Source organism: Microplitis demolitor, chromosome 1, assembly GCF_026212275.2.
Source record: "Microplitis demolitor isolate Queensland-Clemson2020A chromosome 1, iyMicDemo2.1a, whole genome shotgun sequence".
Classification (NCBI taxonomy): domain Eukaryota; kingdom Metazoa; phylum Arthropoda; class Insecta; order Hymenoptera; family Braconidae; genus Microplitis; species Microplitis demolitor.
This window is the reverse complement of record NC_068545.1, coordinates 4,091,276-4,107,044: the sequence shown is the minus strand read 5'-3', so window position 1 is coordinate 4,107,044 and position 15,769 is coordinate 4,091,276. Positions and strand designations below refer to the sequence as shown.

The 15,769-nt window shown below is 27.1% G+C and overlaps 1 protein-coding gene across 2 annotated transcripts in view; it reads right to left on the bottom strand.

The window, feature by feature from the left end:
• Positions 1 to 1,222: 1,222 nt before the first annotated feature.
• Positions 1,223 to 15,769, bottom strand: part of LOC103575010 (GRAM domain-containing protein 2B) — a 33,699-nt gene continuing 19,152 nt past the window's right edge. The window contains exons 5-9 of one of the 2 annotated variants that reach the window (XM_014444956.2): positions 8,859 to 9,047; positions 7,060 to 7,213; positions 5,775 to 6,292; positions 5,426 to 5,693; positions 1,223 to 4,308 (exon numbers count right to left, since the gene is read on the bottom strand). In XM_014444956.2, the coding sequence (XP_014300442.1) occupies positions 4,192 to 4,308; positions 5,426 to 5,693; positions 5,775 to 6,292; positions 7,060 to 7,213; positions 8,859 to 9,047 (1,246 nt within the window). In that variant the 3' untranslated portion in view covers positions 1,223 to 4,191. Of the gene's footprint in view, positions 4,309 to 5,425; positions 5,694 to 5,774; positions 6,314 to 7,059; positions 7,214 to 8,858; positions 9,048 to 15,769 lie in introns of both variants that reach the window. The other variant, XM_014444955.2, reaches the window with a different exon arrangement.

The following is a 15,769-nucleotide window of genomic DNA, read 5'->3' as shown; positions in this document are numbered from 1 at the left end:
TTTTAAATCATTTATACGATTTTTTTCATTACCAATTTAATTTTGGCACAATAAATATTTTTTTTTTTATTTTCATCAAAATATTTTTCAAAGTTTTATTTATTTTTAGTCAGATTTCAAAATTTCAACATTAAAAAGACAAAAATTAATATTTTTTTTTTTAAATCAAAATTTTCAATCCCATATTTTAAATTTAAAGAAAAAATTCGACGTCTTGTTTATTTTTAGTGATACAGTTTAATAACGCGCTGAAAAAATTTTCAGAGTGATCGTGGATTAAACCCTGAGTAAATGAAGAGCTGATGACTGTATTAATTTACCCTGATCTGTGATCGAATCCCATTGGAAAATTCTGATCGGAAATTTCCGATTAGCTTCAATCATGTTTAATCGGATTTCATTAGAAAATTCCGAGTAAATCTGATTGAAAGTTAATCAGGAAAGAAAATCATTATTATTCCCATTGAATCTAATAAGAAAATTCTAATCGGATTGACCAGAAATTTTCAATTGATTTTCAATCGGATTTCATTGGAAAGTTCCAGATACTTGCGATTGAAAGTTAATAAAAAATTGGAAAGTTAATCGGAAAAGAAAATTATTTTTCCGATTAAATCTGATAAGAAAATTCTATTCAGATTAAAATCGGAAAACAAATTTATTATTTTCCGATTAAATCCGATTAAAAAATTTTAATCGTATTTAATTGGAAAATAGTGAACATTTTTCTGATTAAATCCGATAGAAATTCAATCGGATGCTTGGAATGCTTCCTAGTATTTTTAATTGGATGTTTATTTCCGACTGAGTATTAGATTCAATCTATTAATCAGAATTTTCAATCAGAGTTTATTCCGTAAATTTAAATAAAATTCACTATTACTCTTAATTCACTCCCAATTTTTTCTCAGTGTAAACACTGAAATTTATTTGAATTAAAAGTAATTCGTTATCGCAATAGAATGTCAATATATCAAATAATCCTAATTAAAATTTAGTTTTAGCAAAAGTACGATCTCACACGATTTCGTACAAAGCCAGCACAAGATAAATATGAAAAAATAGATAATTTTTTTTATTTATTATTGTTATAATAATAATTATTATTATTATTTTATTTTTTAATAATATGTAGAATAAATGATACTAGTAATTAAATAAAAAAACGCTACGATGGTCATGCAATGATTAAAAAATTTTAACAATAATAAAAATATGTAAATCATGCATAAGATATTCATTAATTAATTACACTTTCCACTTTAAATCTACGTATAATTACAATGATATATATACTTATTATAACTAATCAATATAACAGCACTTTTCATGTAATAATCCCTCACTAACATTATTATTTATTTATTATTTTTTTTTTTAAATATCTCTATATCGTTTTCTTTCATTCGTTTTGCAGAAGGATTAAACCGACTCACAATAAGTGTTTTATTTAACGTTTGTTTTTCCTTTTATTCTCAACCATATTATTTATCACAGTCAAAACATCTTTCCCATTATTCATTATTTATAATTATTATCATCATTATACAGAGAATTTATTCTCCACATCGGCATGGAAGGAGTTACCCCACGTACTCTGCGATAATCAATCAAGATCCTCGCAGTTTTTATTATTATCCGACACAATAATATTTTTACAGATTTTTATACAAATCCAATGGGTTTACAAATAATTTTTTTATTTCTAATTCGTTAAATGATTTATACTTGTAACTTTTTTTTTGTGTCGGGAATTATGATCCAACTTTGTTATTTATTTTTTCTCTGCATTTAAAAGACAAAGAAAAGATACACATTTATGCCGATGATTTACTTCGGATATATCGCGTTAGAAATTCCAAGAGATATTTTTATACGCATTGACTCTAAATTTAGAGTCTAAAGCTCGTGTGCAAAAAATTCAAAAAAAATTAAATATTTAAACTTTTGAGATAAATTAGAACTTTTTTTGAATTTTTATAATTTTGATAGTAAAAAAAAAGGTCTATTTAGAATTTTATATGTAGGCTCGGCTGGCCAAATTTTTTAAAATGGATTTTTTTATATTTTCAGTTACAGTGGACACTTATGTACATGATTCAATTCAAATTTTATTTTTGTTAGTTACTATATTTGGAAATTGAGTCGCCGGACTTATTTTATAGTTAAAAAATTTGTTTCTTCCATTTTTTTGCTTTAGAATAAATCTGCAATATAATTGGCAAAAAAAAAAATTTACACCCTTTTAGCTCTAAACTAGCGTATAAAAATATGATCTCGCGGAATCATTGACTCGATATATAAATTAAAATGTATATTATTATTTATTACTAAAACTTGTCCCATTTAATAAATTTATTTATTTTCCCACTTTATGGCATTTTAAATAAATCTAATTAACTTCGCTTTACATAAACTAATAATAAATAATAATATTTATTATAACAACCTAACAATTTAGTAAATTAATTCGAAAATGTTCTAGCGTAATTGAAAACTTGACAAAATTTTTTTTCATTTCTTTTTTTTTTTTTTTTTAATAAAAAATATTTAATAAAAGTTTTAAAAATTATCACAAGAGCATTGAGGATTAAAAATTTCAAAATAATATATTAATCAGCAATTCGAATACTTGATTAATAAATAATTAATGATTGATTTTGTTGAAATTATAATTTACACAGAATAAATTAACTTTAAGTTGTAAAAAAAAATCGGGTGTGGTGCATCTCTGTAGAGACTTTCTTTACATTATAAAATCTCACAAAGTTTTTCCTACACGAATCAACTCTACAGATAAATTTTTACATCGCAACAACTCTACAGAAGATTATTTTTACATCTTTCCGTCTCTACATGAGAATATCTCTCATATTAAAAATCTTTACAGAGATAAACTCTACAGAGATCACCTCTAGAGCGATCATTTTTACATGGCGCCAAGTTCAAACAATAGAATTTTTGTTTTAACATTTTATTAATAAAGTTGGTTTATTATATAAAAGAAAGAATTAATGAAAGTGAAATTAAATTATTTAAATATTACAAAAGTGATGACTCATCCCGACACAAATAAAATATATTAATAAAATGTCAAAACAAAAATTCTACTGTTCAAACTTAGCGCCATGTAAAAATTATCGCTGTAGAGTTGATCTCTGTAGAGACTTTTAATATGAGAGATGTTCTCATGTAGAGATGGAAAGATGTGAAGATAATCTTCTGTAGAGTTGTTGCGATGTAAAAATTTATCTGTAGAGTTAAATCGTCTAGGAAAAAACTGCGAGATTTTATAATATAGAGAAATTATCTGTAGGGATGCACCACACCTTAAAAAATCTATACATTTAAATTCATTGTTAAAGAAATTTAAAAAAATGCTAGAACATCTTGATAAAACTATTTACAACATAGTAATTACTAAAGCCATGAAAAACTAATAAAAACAAATGCACTATTTTTAAAATTAATTATATAAAGTAAATAACTATAAAATTTTTTTTCATTCTCACTGTTAATAGTCTTATTACCCAATAAGGAACATTATTTTATTGAGTTTCATATCCTGTAGGTACACTTGACTAGTTGGAAAAAAAAAAAAACAAAAAAAATAATAATGAGCTCTCCAATTAACAAAATGTCATTTTTAAAATAATTATAAATATTTATCTATTATATTATTGTGTCCCTTTTCTTATAAACACTTCGATTAATTAATAAACCAATAAATCAGTTAATTAATTAATCGAAAAATTAAATCTCTCATTGTATTATTTTTTTTTTTTTACTGCAAGCAACCTAATTGCGACTTAACAAGTCTAGCTGTCTAGGTTTCTTTCTTTATTTTATATCGTTTTCTTTTTTTATTTATTTATATTTTAGCCTTTTAAATCTATAAATTAGAATTATATTCTAAATACAACAGACGGCTAAAAAAGGAAGCTTACAAAACGACGTGTAGTCTTTTCTTGTATTTGTTATTATTAATTTTTTTTTATTTTGATTCAAACTCGGTTATTTATTTAAAACGAATTTAATTAACACGTCATTTTGTCAACATTTTTATGATGACACGAACAGAATGTATCACGTATTTATATTTTTTTTCGGGGCGTTTCATACGCTAACGAGGTAAAGAGAACTCTTATTATTTGGTTGATTTATAATTATATAAAGTCTCCACTTGCGAGGCTAACTTGGCGCATCTTCAGGTTCAATTTTTCCACTTCCATGCACTGTATCATGACTACCGCTGTCTTGATTTATTGTTACAAACTGTTGAGAAAGTGTCTGCAAGCTTTGTCGTACCTGTGTTACAAATATTATTTATTATTATAGTATATTGTGTGACAAGAGATGAAATAAAACAATTCCAGACTTGAGTAAAGTTGACTGACATCACCCACGGTCTGAAATCGTGTTTTATCCTGAGTTACACAGAATATTTTTCATGGTTACCTGCATTGGAACTCAAAATTTCAGTGTCAGCAGCCAATCAGAAACAAGTTAATTTAAGACCAAATATTAGCGTACGCGTAAATTGTCATTTGAAATTTGTAATTGAGCAGAAACTATAAATACTATTTATTATTCATATTAATTTTTATAAAACTTGATCACTAAGTCAGAACTATCATTTGCGTAATAGTATATTACACATCTAGGGAAGTAAGACATTCCAACCCTGGTATTCGATTATCTTCCCGAGCCGGACGTCTTACTTCCGTGATGTGTATACAATTTTTTACCAAATCGGCACCTGAAAGTTTAAATTTTTGCCTCTGTTTATAGGAAAAATGGCGCATGCGCTTATTTTTATCATTTGTTTTCCCATAAGAGAAAACAACAACTTTTTTCAGACAGATGTCTATTACACAGATCCCGATGACGCAGATTGACTTTCTTACTTACTGACGTAAATTTTAAATCAAAAAGATGTTAAATTCAAGAGTTCCTAAGGATTTTTATAGTAATTTTCTTTATTTTCCATATTTTAAAATCCATGGAAAATCAGGACTTAGCGTCTAAAAGAATCCATAGGACATAAGGAAAATTTCTTTAAAAATCCTTAGATATTTTATATAAATTTTTTAATTGAACATTTTCTTTTTTAATTAAAATTTACGTCAGTAAGTAAGAAAGTCAATCTGTGTCATCGGAAATCTGTGAAATAAGTATCCGCCTTTTTTCTTTCTCTAAACAGAACAGGAATTTAAACTTTCGGCGCAGATATGGTGAAAACAAGTTTGTTTCTGCCCACTGACTGAAGGCATTCACAATTTACGCGACTGCTAATATTAATTCACAACAACGGACTGAAATGAGCTTCTTTCGGCTGACGGTAAAGACACTGGAACTTCAAGTTTTGATGCTGGTATAATGAAAAATAATTTGAATACTTATAAGAGGTAAAATGAATAATTACCTTAATAATTTGATCGAGGTTTGTGTTGAGATAATTTAATAATCGATCGTGAGTAAATCTTTCAGGTGAGGCAAGTGGATGATTGAGGTATGCTGTATGTAATCTATCAATTCTAACCATCATGAAAGCTGCCGAGACATAGAGAGCTGCCAAAAGTGCTACTAAAATTGTTATTATAGTGCGCGATCTCAGTTGATACTTTAATAAAGATCTTATTATTCCTACTTTCGCTGTCGTTACATTTTTGGGCATTGTCGTCAGTTCCAATCTTGAATTTTCAAAAAATAATTACCGTGTTAATTATTAATAAAATTTAGATTTTAAATAAAAAAAAAAAAAAAATACAAACCTCGGTGATGTTAAAATTGGTCGCGGAATAATAGGAGTCATGCCATCAGTATCAGTACAGACAGTTGGTGGTCTTGATGTTAAATCAGTACCACTCTCGGACATACTAGAATCATCTTCTTCGACATTAACCTCGGAATCATCAACCAGCAAAGAGTCCGGAGTTAATAATTTAACATCAACTGGCAAAGGTAAATCGTCAACTGTCTCTCTACCTTCGAGTGCCGCATCCCAAACCTGTTTCATCAGTTTAAAAGTTGAATCACGTGATAACAGTGAGCAAAAAACATGTCTCTCATCTTCAGTTACAATTGCTATTGCATTTGGAATAATACGGGCAGTCTTTTCCTTGCTTATTTTGAGCACCGAGCTAGTGGGGATCAGAAGTTTTGTAACGTAACCAAACACGTTACTGTGGAAAGCAAAATAATTTGATGTAATGTATAGATGTCCTTGTAATAAAATATCACCGACTAGTGCGCAACTGTAGTAGTTTATCACTCGTTCATCTGGTCCAACCTGGTCGTGAAATTTTGAAGACTATCATTAGATTAGCACTGAACTTTATCATTAGTTGGCTCAGAGTTTCAATTAATTCATACAATCATTCGTCCTTCCAAGACATTGTGCAAAAAATTATTATCCAATCACGTGTGTTAATTAATTAGACTTCACAGTACATACGATTCAATTCATACATGTGGGAATGATTTATTTGCATATGTTATTATTTATTAATTTTTTTTTATATTTAAATCTGGTCTTTATTGATAATTTATTTAATTTTTTATGGAAATTGAATTTTTTGAATAAATAATGCGATTAAAAAAAATCGACATGTAGAACTTATATATTTGAGACAGATAAGAACTTTCGTAATTTTGATAGTAAAAAAAAAGTTTATGTAGGATTTTATATGAGCGAATTTTGAGTAAAAAAAGGACATTTTTCTCAAACGTATTTTTACTGAATTTTACCTTCGTTTCCAAAAAGTTTTATGCGACGATCAAGTTGATTAAAAAAATAATTATCATAAATAGTTTTAATTATAATGAATGATTAATGAATAATTGTAAGCAGTTGTTAATTAATGATTAATAATGCGACAATAAATAATTATATTTTAAATCATTCCCTGGTAGTTTTAGTAAGACAACACATTAGAAAGTGCGCAAGTTTTGCTTTATTTTTTTTATAAGAAGACAAAACAAATGAGGAAAATTGCCGTGACATTGGAAGCACAGAATGACTTAATGATTTAAATATTTACAAATAATTTTAATTACTTGTGTAAAGTGACGATGAAATTTTTTTTGTCTCGCACTACTTGTTGACGTGGGAGATGATCTTGTAGATGATCTGCTGATGGTGGATGGTGTCTGTGAACCACCGCCAGCAGTCATTGACGGTGTACTTCTGCTCAGAGGTTTTGATAGTTGACTGTAACAATTAAATCAGCTTTGATAAAATTCTATAATGAATTTTAAACACTACTATTAAAAAAAAATTGTTTATATTTTATGATAATTAAAAATTAAAACCTGAATGAATAATTAATTTTGTGTATACTCCATAAATCGTTACCCCAGACTTCATAGTTATGACCAATCATTCTATCAACACTAACCGAAATAAACTATTCGATTGCTTGATATTAAACAGTGATTTTATCAATTTATCATTGTATATATACGTATGGTTATCTTTATCTTTGCTGATAACAAAAAAATCTAATGGTGTAGATTTAAAAAATAAATAAATAGAAGATTAAATATTTCCTGATGAATTTTTAAGTATGTTTTATAAGGAAATATGAATCACATGTAACTAACTAAGAATTTTACTGATTACAATGGAAACTAATAACAATATTATCATATATATACATATATATGATAACAATAAGTTTCAAAAAATATTTTCTTCTTTATAACAAATGAAAAAATAAAATTAAACATTTTTTATAATGACCGGATGTAAATTAAAATATTTTTATTTTGTAATTAAAAAAGTGTACATTTATATATATACAGTCGACTACCCGTCATAAGCCTGGTCTAGGGGACATAGGAAAAATTTTTATTGAAATTTTAGTCTCTCCACTACCAGGCGTTTAGTTTTGTTCTCGACTACTCGTTATAAGCCTGTTTTATTTAATATCATTTTAAACGTCATATTTACGTTTTGTTACATACGTCAGTATCCCGACTTTTCTAGTGCTTATGGCGCTAAAATAAATACTTATCTTTTTACACTAATAATAATTTTAATGGAAAAAATTATAATGACAACGGTATTAATTACAGTAATAATAATAATAATAATAATTGTTATTGATCAACATAATGCTCAATAAAACTTTTAAATTGTAAAGCTTTAATTGTAATTAATCATTACAATTATCAACAATAAATAATATTTAACTTAATATTTATTAAATTATTATCCGCGAAAGATCGATAGTAAATTTTCATCATTAATTTTGATATTTTGTTACTATTGTTAGTTTATAATTTAGAGAATTTTAACGGAGGCTTATAACGGGATGTCTGGTACGAAACTCAAAAAAGTGGTTAAGTGGAGAAGCTGTTTGGACTCAGTTTCTGCCGATTGAGGGGGAGAGGCTTATAACGGGCAGGCTTATGACGAGTAGTCGACTGCATATATATATTAGGGGTGCACGAATAGTTCGAACTTACGAAGTATTTGTAAGTTTTCAAATAATTGAAAAATTTCAAATTATCTACAAAAAAAGTCTCTTATCATTTTTCGATAAATTTAATTTTTCGAAAGTTATCCGGGGTCAAAGTCGAATTCATAGTAAGTTTTAGTATTTTTTGACTTTTTCAAAACTATCAGATTTATCTCAAAATGTTATAAGACTTTTTTTGTAGATTATTTTATTTCCTAAAAATTATCTCTTATCAAGTTTCCAAAATTTTTGAAAGTTCTTTAGTTATTTGCCGTTAAATGTTAATTCGTTCCAATAAATCGTATTCTGATCGATTTTATTTACTTACTTCTAAACGCGCGATGGTCAATATTCAAAAATAAGTAATAATATAATTGATAAATTAAAATTCACCTGTCGTTGCATTTTTGCAAGCTAACGTGGCTTGGACTTTTGGGAGGTAAATGAGTAGTCACTGATCCAACAGTCAATTGCGAGCCACTTATCGCGTGTTGTTTTTCTGTTGGAGACTGTGGTCCAGATCCTACATTTGGCTGCAGAGGAGTACTCGGTGCCGAACGGGCGCCTATAGACCCAGCAGACCTACAAAAATTTCAAAAAAATACACACTTTAGTAAAAAAAAAATTAATTTTTCAAATTTAATATACCAAGTATTGATAATTAACCTCCTGACTGTCTACCTTGTTCTGGGTATTGATTTTGATGACAGACACAAGTGTATCAAAGCTCTCGTTTCAAAATCCATGTTCCCAAATTTTTTTATTTATTCTCCCAGATATTTTTTTTATATTTTATTACACACTTAAATTTTTTAAATTTTATAATAATATATTTAATGAAAATAAAAATTTCCACATGTTAACAGTACTATCAAGTCATAACATATCTCAGTAAAAGCCACGTTGATATCTATGCTTTTTAAAAATACCTTTTTTTGAATATCGCCACTTAGCGCTTATGCTCTTGAGTGCCAGCCTTGCAAGAAAAAAAATACTCATTGTTTCAAATTTTTTTATGTGCACGTCAACTTGCTATTAAACTTTAAAATTTGCTTTCTTTGTAATTTTATTTGTAATAATGCTGAGTTAAATATTTTTTTTTTGCAAAGTAACTCAAGTACTATTGAAAGAAAATTATTATCATTTTTTTTTTAATTTAAGAAATGATAATTAATTGGAAAAAAATTTTATTAAATTGATAATCAGTAAAAATTAATTTTAATTTATGATTGAAGCTTCAATTACACATGACCTTCATAATGACACAATTAAAAAAATTACTGAGATGATATGAAGAGAAAAAATAAAAGAATGATAATATAAATACGGAATAGAATAATCGAGACAAGTTCCTCGGGCCCGCCGGGGTAGAACTAACTCAGGGGAGTTTGTAACAACCCTCGTAGTATGACACCAACGACCTTCGTTGCTCTTGAATTCTTCATAAATTTTATAGCTTTATAGTCTTTATACTGAGTGAAAAAAAACCAGCTATATATACTTCACATTACATTCGTTGCCAAATCGATAATTTACGTAATTCGTATTTTATATAATTAATAAAAAGATTTTTTTTAATTCAATTAATCTTATAGTCGGTAAATTGTTTTGAAAGAAAGTTATAATTTTTTTTTTATTAAATCAATTTATTATATAAATTTTATTTTATAAAGTCAAGTTGTTACTTTTATTTTAGTAGTAAATTAAAATAATACAAAATAATTATTAAGTTTTTTTATTTTTGAATTCTAGAAGATATTTGTAAAAACCGGATTTTATTTAAATTTGAATTTACTCGGAGGTTCGGAGTTTGAGAAAAAATCACCCAGTCTATGGAGTAAATGGGGATTTTTTTTTCAGCAGAATGATTTCAGGGTGATCGGGATTTTATTTAACTCCGCATTCAATCTGATTCAGTTTCAATATTAAAACAAACTCCCCTTTGAAGTGAATTTCACTCCAAGGGAATTAAATAAATACACAATTGTCCACTCCAGACTTAATCCGCGTTCTCCGCAAATTTTTTACAGTGTAATTTATTAACACTTTGAAAAATTGAGAGTGAATTCGGAGTGATTATGGATTTTATTTAAATTCGAATTCACTCCGTTACTTGGAGTCCCGGAGTTTAAGAACAAATCACTCTGCATTCGGAGTAAATAAGGAGTTTGATTTTTCAGCGGAGTAATTCCAGAGTGCGCTAGATTTTATTTAAATCCGCATTGACTCCGATTCGGAGTTTTAATATTAAAACAAACTCCTTTAAGGAGTGAATTTAACTCCGAGGAAATTAAATAAATAAACAGTCATCCGCTCCGCATTCACTCCGTTAATTTTTCAGTGTATTTATAAATGAGCTCTGAATTTCGTAGAAACAAATAAATTTTATGATTTTTTAATTTTTATAATTAATATTAATTGTAGTTACTCGTATTTTCAAGAATTTCTTACATTGAAATTACAATTATTTCTGTGTTACACTGAAAAAAATTAGCGGAGTGAACGCGGAGTAAATCTGGAGTGAATGCAGAGCAGACGACTGTTTATTTATTTATTCCCCTCGGAGTGAAATTACAAGCAACATCTCTTCGGTAAATCTTGGAACTTTTGTTTAATAAATAATTAAATTTTAAAAACATTAATAAATTTAATTACTAGTTACGACAAATCGATATTCTGCATTAATATTAGAACTCTATTTTTTTTTTTGTTTTTTTTTTTTTTTTTTTTTTTTTGTTAATTATTCGAAAGGTTATTAGATAAGAGTTATAACTTCTAACCTTTTATCGTTCAATAAATAAATTGCAATTTTTTCTTGTTGACAATAATTATTTTAAGTGCAAGTTATACAGTAAATTATAGATCATATACTCTTATAGAAACAATGTTTGAAGAAAACCCGTTGTATCTACAAATTAGAGAGCACCACGTAGTTTATTATTCGATTAAAGAAAAAAACTGAAAATGTTAATTAGTAAAAGTAATGATCGATTTCTCTTATAGTATAGTATAGGGTCTAGTGCACTAAATAATCATGGTCAAGAGTTTTTTCCAAGGATGACAGTAACTTACGACTGATGCCTTAATCAATTAGGCAAAGACCAAAGTTTAGCTTAAGTTCAAATCTATAACCGGTATGAATATTTAAAATTTAATTATTTTCAAGCCAACATTTCTGATGCCCGATTATCGATTTATTTTTAACTATATCATTGAAAAATTCGAAATTTTTTTAATTTCCGTGTAAAAAAAAATTTGTTCCAAAAATTTTGGTGAATATTTTAAAACCATTTTTATTCTTTTTGCCTCATACCTGAATAATTCTGGTAAGAGTCATAAATATTCATAATTCCTAATTAATTCCTTTTTTTTCCTCCACTTCTATATGCTGGCGTTCTTCCAGAAGACTTCCTGTTACCCCTGAGGCAATTAATTTTGATCAGGATCGCAGTCAAAGAAATTCTATAGAAATTCTACAGAAAATCTAGACTCAGCTCCCTGAATTCACAAACAGTGGGAAGTTTTGACATTTTCCCGTAGGGTCAACCATTTTTCAGATTGTTTGAACTACTTTCAAACGAGTACAAAAAGTATAAAAAGCTGACCTCAAAAAGTTCTAGTAAAATTCAAAAAATGTTCGCAAATATTTTGAAATCATTTTCATTTTTTTTGCTTCATACCTGAATAATTCTTGTAAAAATCAAAAATATTCACAATTCCTAATTAATTTTTTTTTATATTAAAGTTTTCCAAACCCAAAAAATTGTCAAATCAAATTACATTCGCTTAAAAAATAATAAAAAACACGCAGGAAAACTTCCATCAGTTGAAAATTGTTAATTTTATAACTTCGTTCAAAAAATTTTCAACTTAAATTCCAGAATTGTCTCAATTTTTGAAGTTCACTTCCACGAACGTTTTTGGAACGATTTTTTAAAAAAAACCATTGATTTTGATCACAAATAAAAATAAGCAACTGAACAACAAAATATGTATTATTTATGCAGCTTTATAAAAAATTTATCTTTTAAAGATTTAAATTGACGTTTATATCCTTGTATTAAATTTATCGAGTATTTGTCTTATTGTTAGTTCATATTTAATTCAAACCTCTGATCCATAAATGCATAAGTCTGTACTAAAACTGATGCATAAAAGAAATTTATCTTGTCAATATTCTTTTTCATTTTCTATCATCAGTGTTATCAATTCTCAAATTTACTAATGTAATTCGATAGTAATCAGTAATCATAATATTTATAGATTTTTGTATTTACAAATTTATTCAACGTCTAGCCGCATTTGTATAGATAAAAATAAATTTCGATCGTACGGTAGAAAAAAACATTTTTACCCTTCCCATGGCAACAGGAATAACAAACTGTTCACCTAGTATCCATTTATGTACCGTTTCAATAATAAATTAAGGAATATTGCGTGTACAGTAGTCGACGATCGATTCAAACAATACATCAACGCATGTTAGATTCATTATACTAACCCACGTGTTTGACATTCACACGATAACATCAGATACAAAGAAGCTATTTTAAACCTTCATCGTTCTTTTTTTTCTCTGCTTTTTTATTTTTTTTTTCTTGCATTAAATTTCCGGGTCAACGAGAAACTTGAAGTTTTTTTTATGAATTAATAATAGCAGACATTTTTGTAAAATCTTTAACATTAATTCAATAATATTATTTTTATTCAAGTATTGATGAAAAAAAAAAAAAAAACAATTTTTTTTTGAAAAATTGCACCCTACATTTTAGAGTATACTTGGGGCAAAGACAAAAGAAATAGGAAAAGAACAGAAATTAATACCTTTTGTTTTATTAATTACTATTGTTTGTTATTTTTTTTGTAATTACTATTATATTTTTTGTAGTATATTGCGTGACAAGGATGAAAAAGAGGATTTCAGACGAGGGTGAGGTTGACGAAATGTGAAGAAAATTTCCTGAAATTAAAAGAGCTTGGAATTTTTTTTTATTACCAATCGTTTTGGGGACTTATTTCAAAGCTACACGGAAAAACCAGAGTAATAGTAATTCTCTGAGATAGTACTGAGTACTTTCTGTAAAAAAAAAAATGATAAAAAGTACTGTTCCTATCTAGAGTGTATTCACTACTCTCTGCATAGTACTGAGTACTATTCCGGGCAGTAGTGGATACAGTCTAGATAACATACAGTATTACCTGAAAATTTTTTTTTCACAGAAAGTACTCAGTACTATCCCAGAGAGTTGCCACTACTATACTGTTTTTTCCCAGTAAGAAATGAAGAATAAAATTTTGAAGACTAAACAGGAGTAAAATTCAAGTGAACGCCTTTTGGCTTTCAAATTTTTATTTTTCAATTTATAGCTTTGAAAAGAGTCTACTAAATTGGTAATGAAAAAAAAATATACGCCCTTTTGGTTTTCGGGAGATACTGCCGAAAGGGCGTATGAAATTATAAGTTCTATTGGAATTAGTAACGCGATTAATATTTTCACGATAAAATTATTGTTTTGATCAACAATATACAGATTATTTTGTATGTTCGCTGAAAAAATTTGCGGAGTGAACGCGTAATGAATCCGGAGTGAATTACTGTTTATTCTTAATTCCCTCGGTTTGAAATTTACTCCAAAGGGTTTATTTTAATATTAAAACTCCGTATTGGAGTAAATGCGGATTTAAATAAAATCAGATTTCTCAGAAATCACTCCGTTGAAAAAACAAACTTGTTACTTACTCCATGTGCGGAGTGAATTTTTCTGAAACTCCAGAACTCCAAGTGAGAGAGTGGATTCAAATTGAAATAAAATTCAAATTCACTCCTGATTTTTTTTAGTATTTAGTTCTTAAGTCTCGGCCGAACTTAACGAATTCTCAAATTTTATATTTCTACACGAAAAAAAAATTTTTAAAATTAGTGTTCGAACTTATAACCCAGAACCCGGATGTCAATATTCCCAGTATCGTCAATTTTCTAAATACCAGCTACGATTTTTAAAGTTCAAATAGTAATTTTTCTCGCACAGACAATAAATTTTCATACTTATTCTGTGATTATTCACGTTTTCATCATAAATAAAAAAAATTACTCTTTAGAATGATATTTACTGATCACTTTATCATCATATTACTTGTCGTTCTTAATTTATGTAGTTCTTTCTTCCGTTTATTAATTTATTGTTTATAATTACAACGATTTTTTTTAGCTTCCGGAAAAAGCATCAATTTCCCGAATATTTTTATCATTAAAGTCCTATAAATATTTAAAATGCAATCATCAGAGCCAGCATTCAATAAATAAATATTTACAGAATAACAGAATAACAAAGCTCATATAAATAAAAATATCATAGTTATCATTATTAATATTGTACGATAAAATAATAATGATTACAATTAAAAAGTATATGTATGTAGAGGGTTATTGACCGTAACAAACGATATAATTGCGTGTTAATGCCGGTTCGAGGTCCTTTACCTATTTAGATTTGTTAGAATGTGCTTCGTACCACGTTCGATTGTACTACCATACTCTCTCATACACTCATATTTTAGTTATTTGTACCCGATCATATCATTCACAGTAATTATTTATATTATTTGCACATAAATTGCTACTATGTCTATTCTAAACAGACAATTGACAATTTGAATAATTAGTATTTATAACAAAACATTATTTACATAATCCATTCAATAAAATCATTAGCTTCTTGATCAATTGACATGATTATCGATTGAAAAATGTCAATGAGGTCATGTTATCAACCATAAATATATATATTTACATTATTTATTTATTGCACGGTTATATTTTTATTTTGTTTTTATTTTTATTATATCTGATAAGGATATATGTTTGATAGTTAATAATAAAATATATAAAAAGTTCATGTAATGTTATCTTGTAAAAAAAAAAACATACGATATGGTGTAATAATTTTTCGAATAATACATTATGTATATATATGTATATATATATGTTATCGAATAAATTATGCGTGTGTACGTAATAACTTTCTCTATTCCTAAGCTAATTTATTTATATTTGCGAAATATCCTTTTTTTTTCTATTTACAAAAAGGTAATTTAGCTGATATATATCAGACTATTTATATTACATGTTTACAAACTTTTGTTTTAACATGTAGCAATTAAAAAAAAAATTGTGTTGTATAAATATTTATATTTATGTGGATTTTTTATTTTTTTATTATTATTGTTATCAAGACTCAAATAGTTAAACATATATGTGTAATATATAAGATATCTTGAAGTAAAAAACAAATTATTTTTATGAG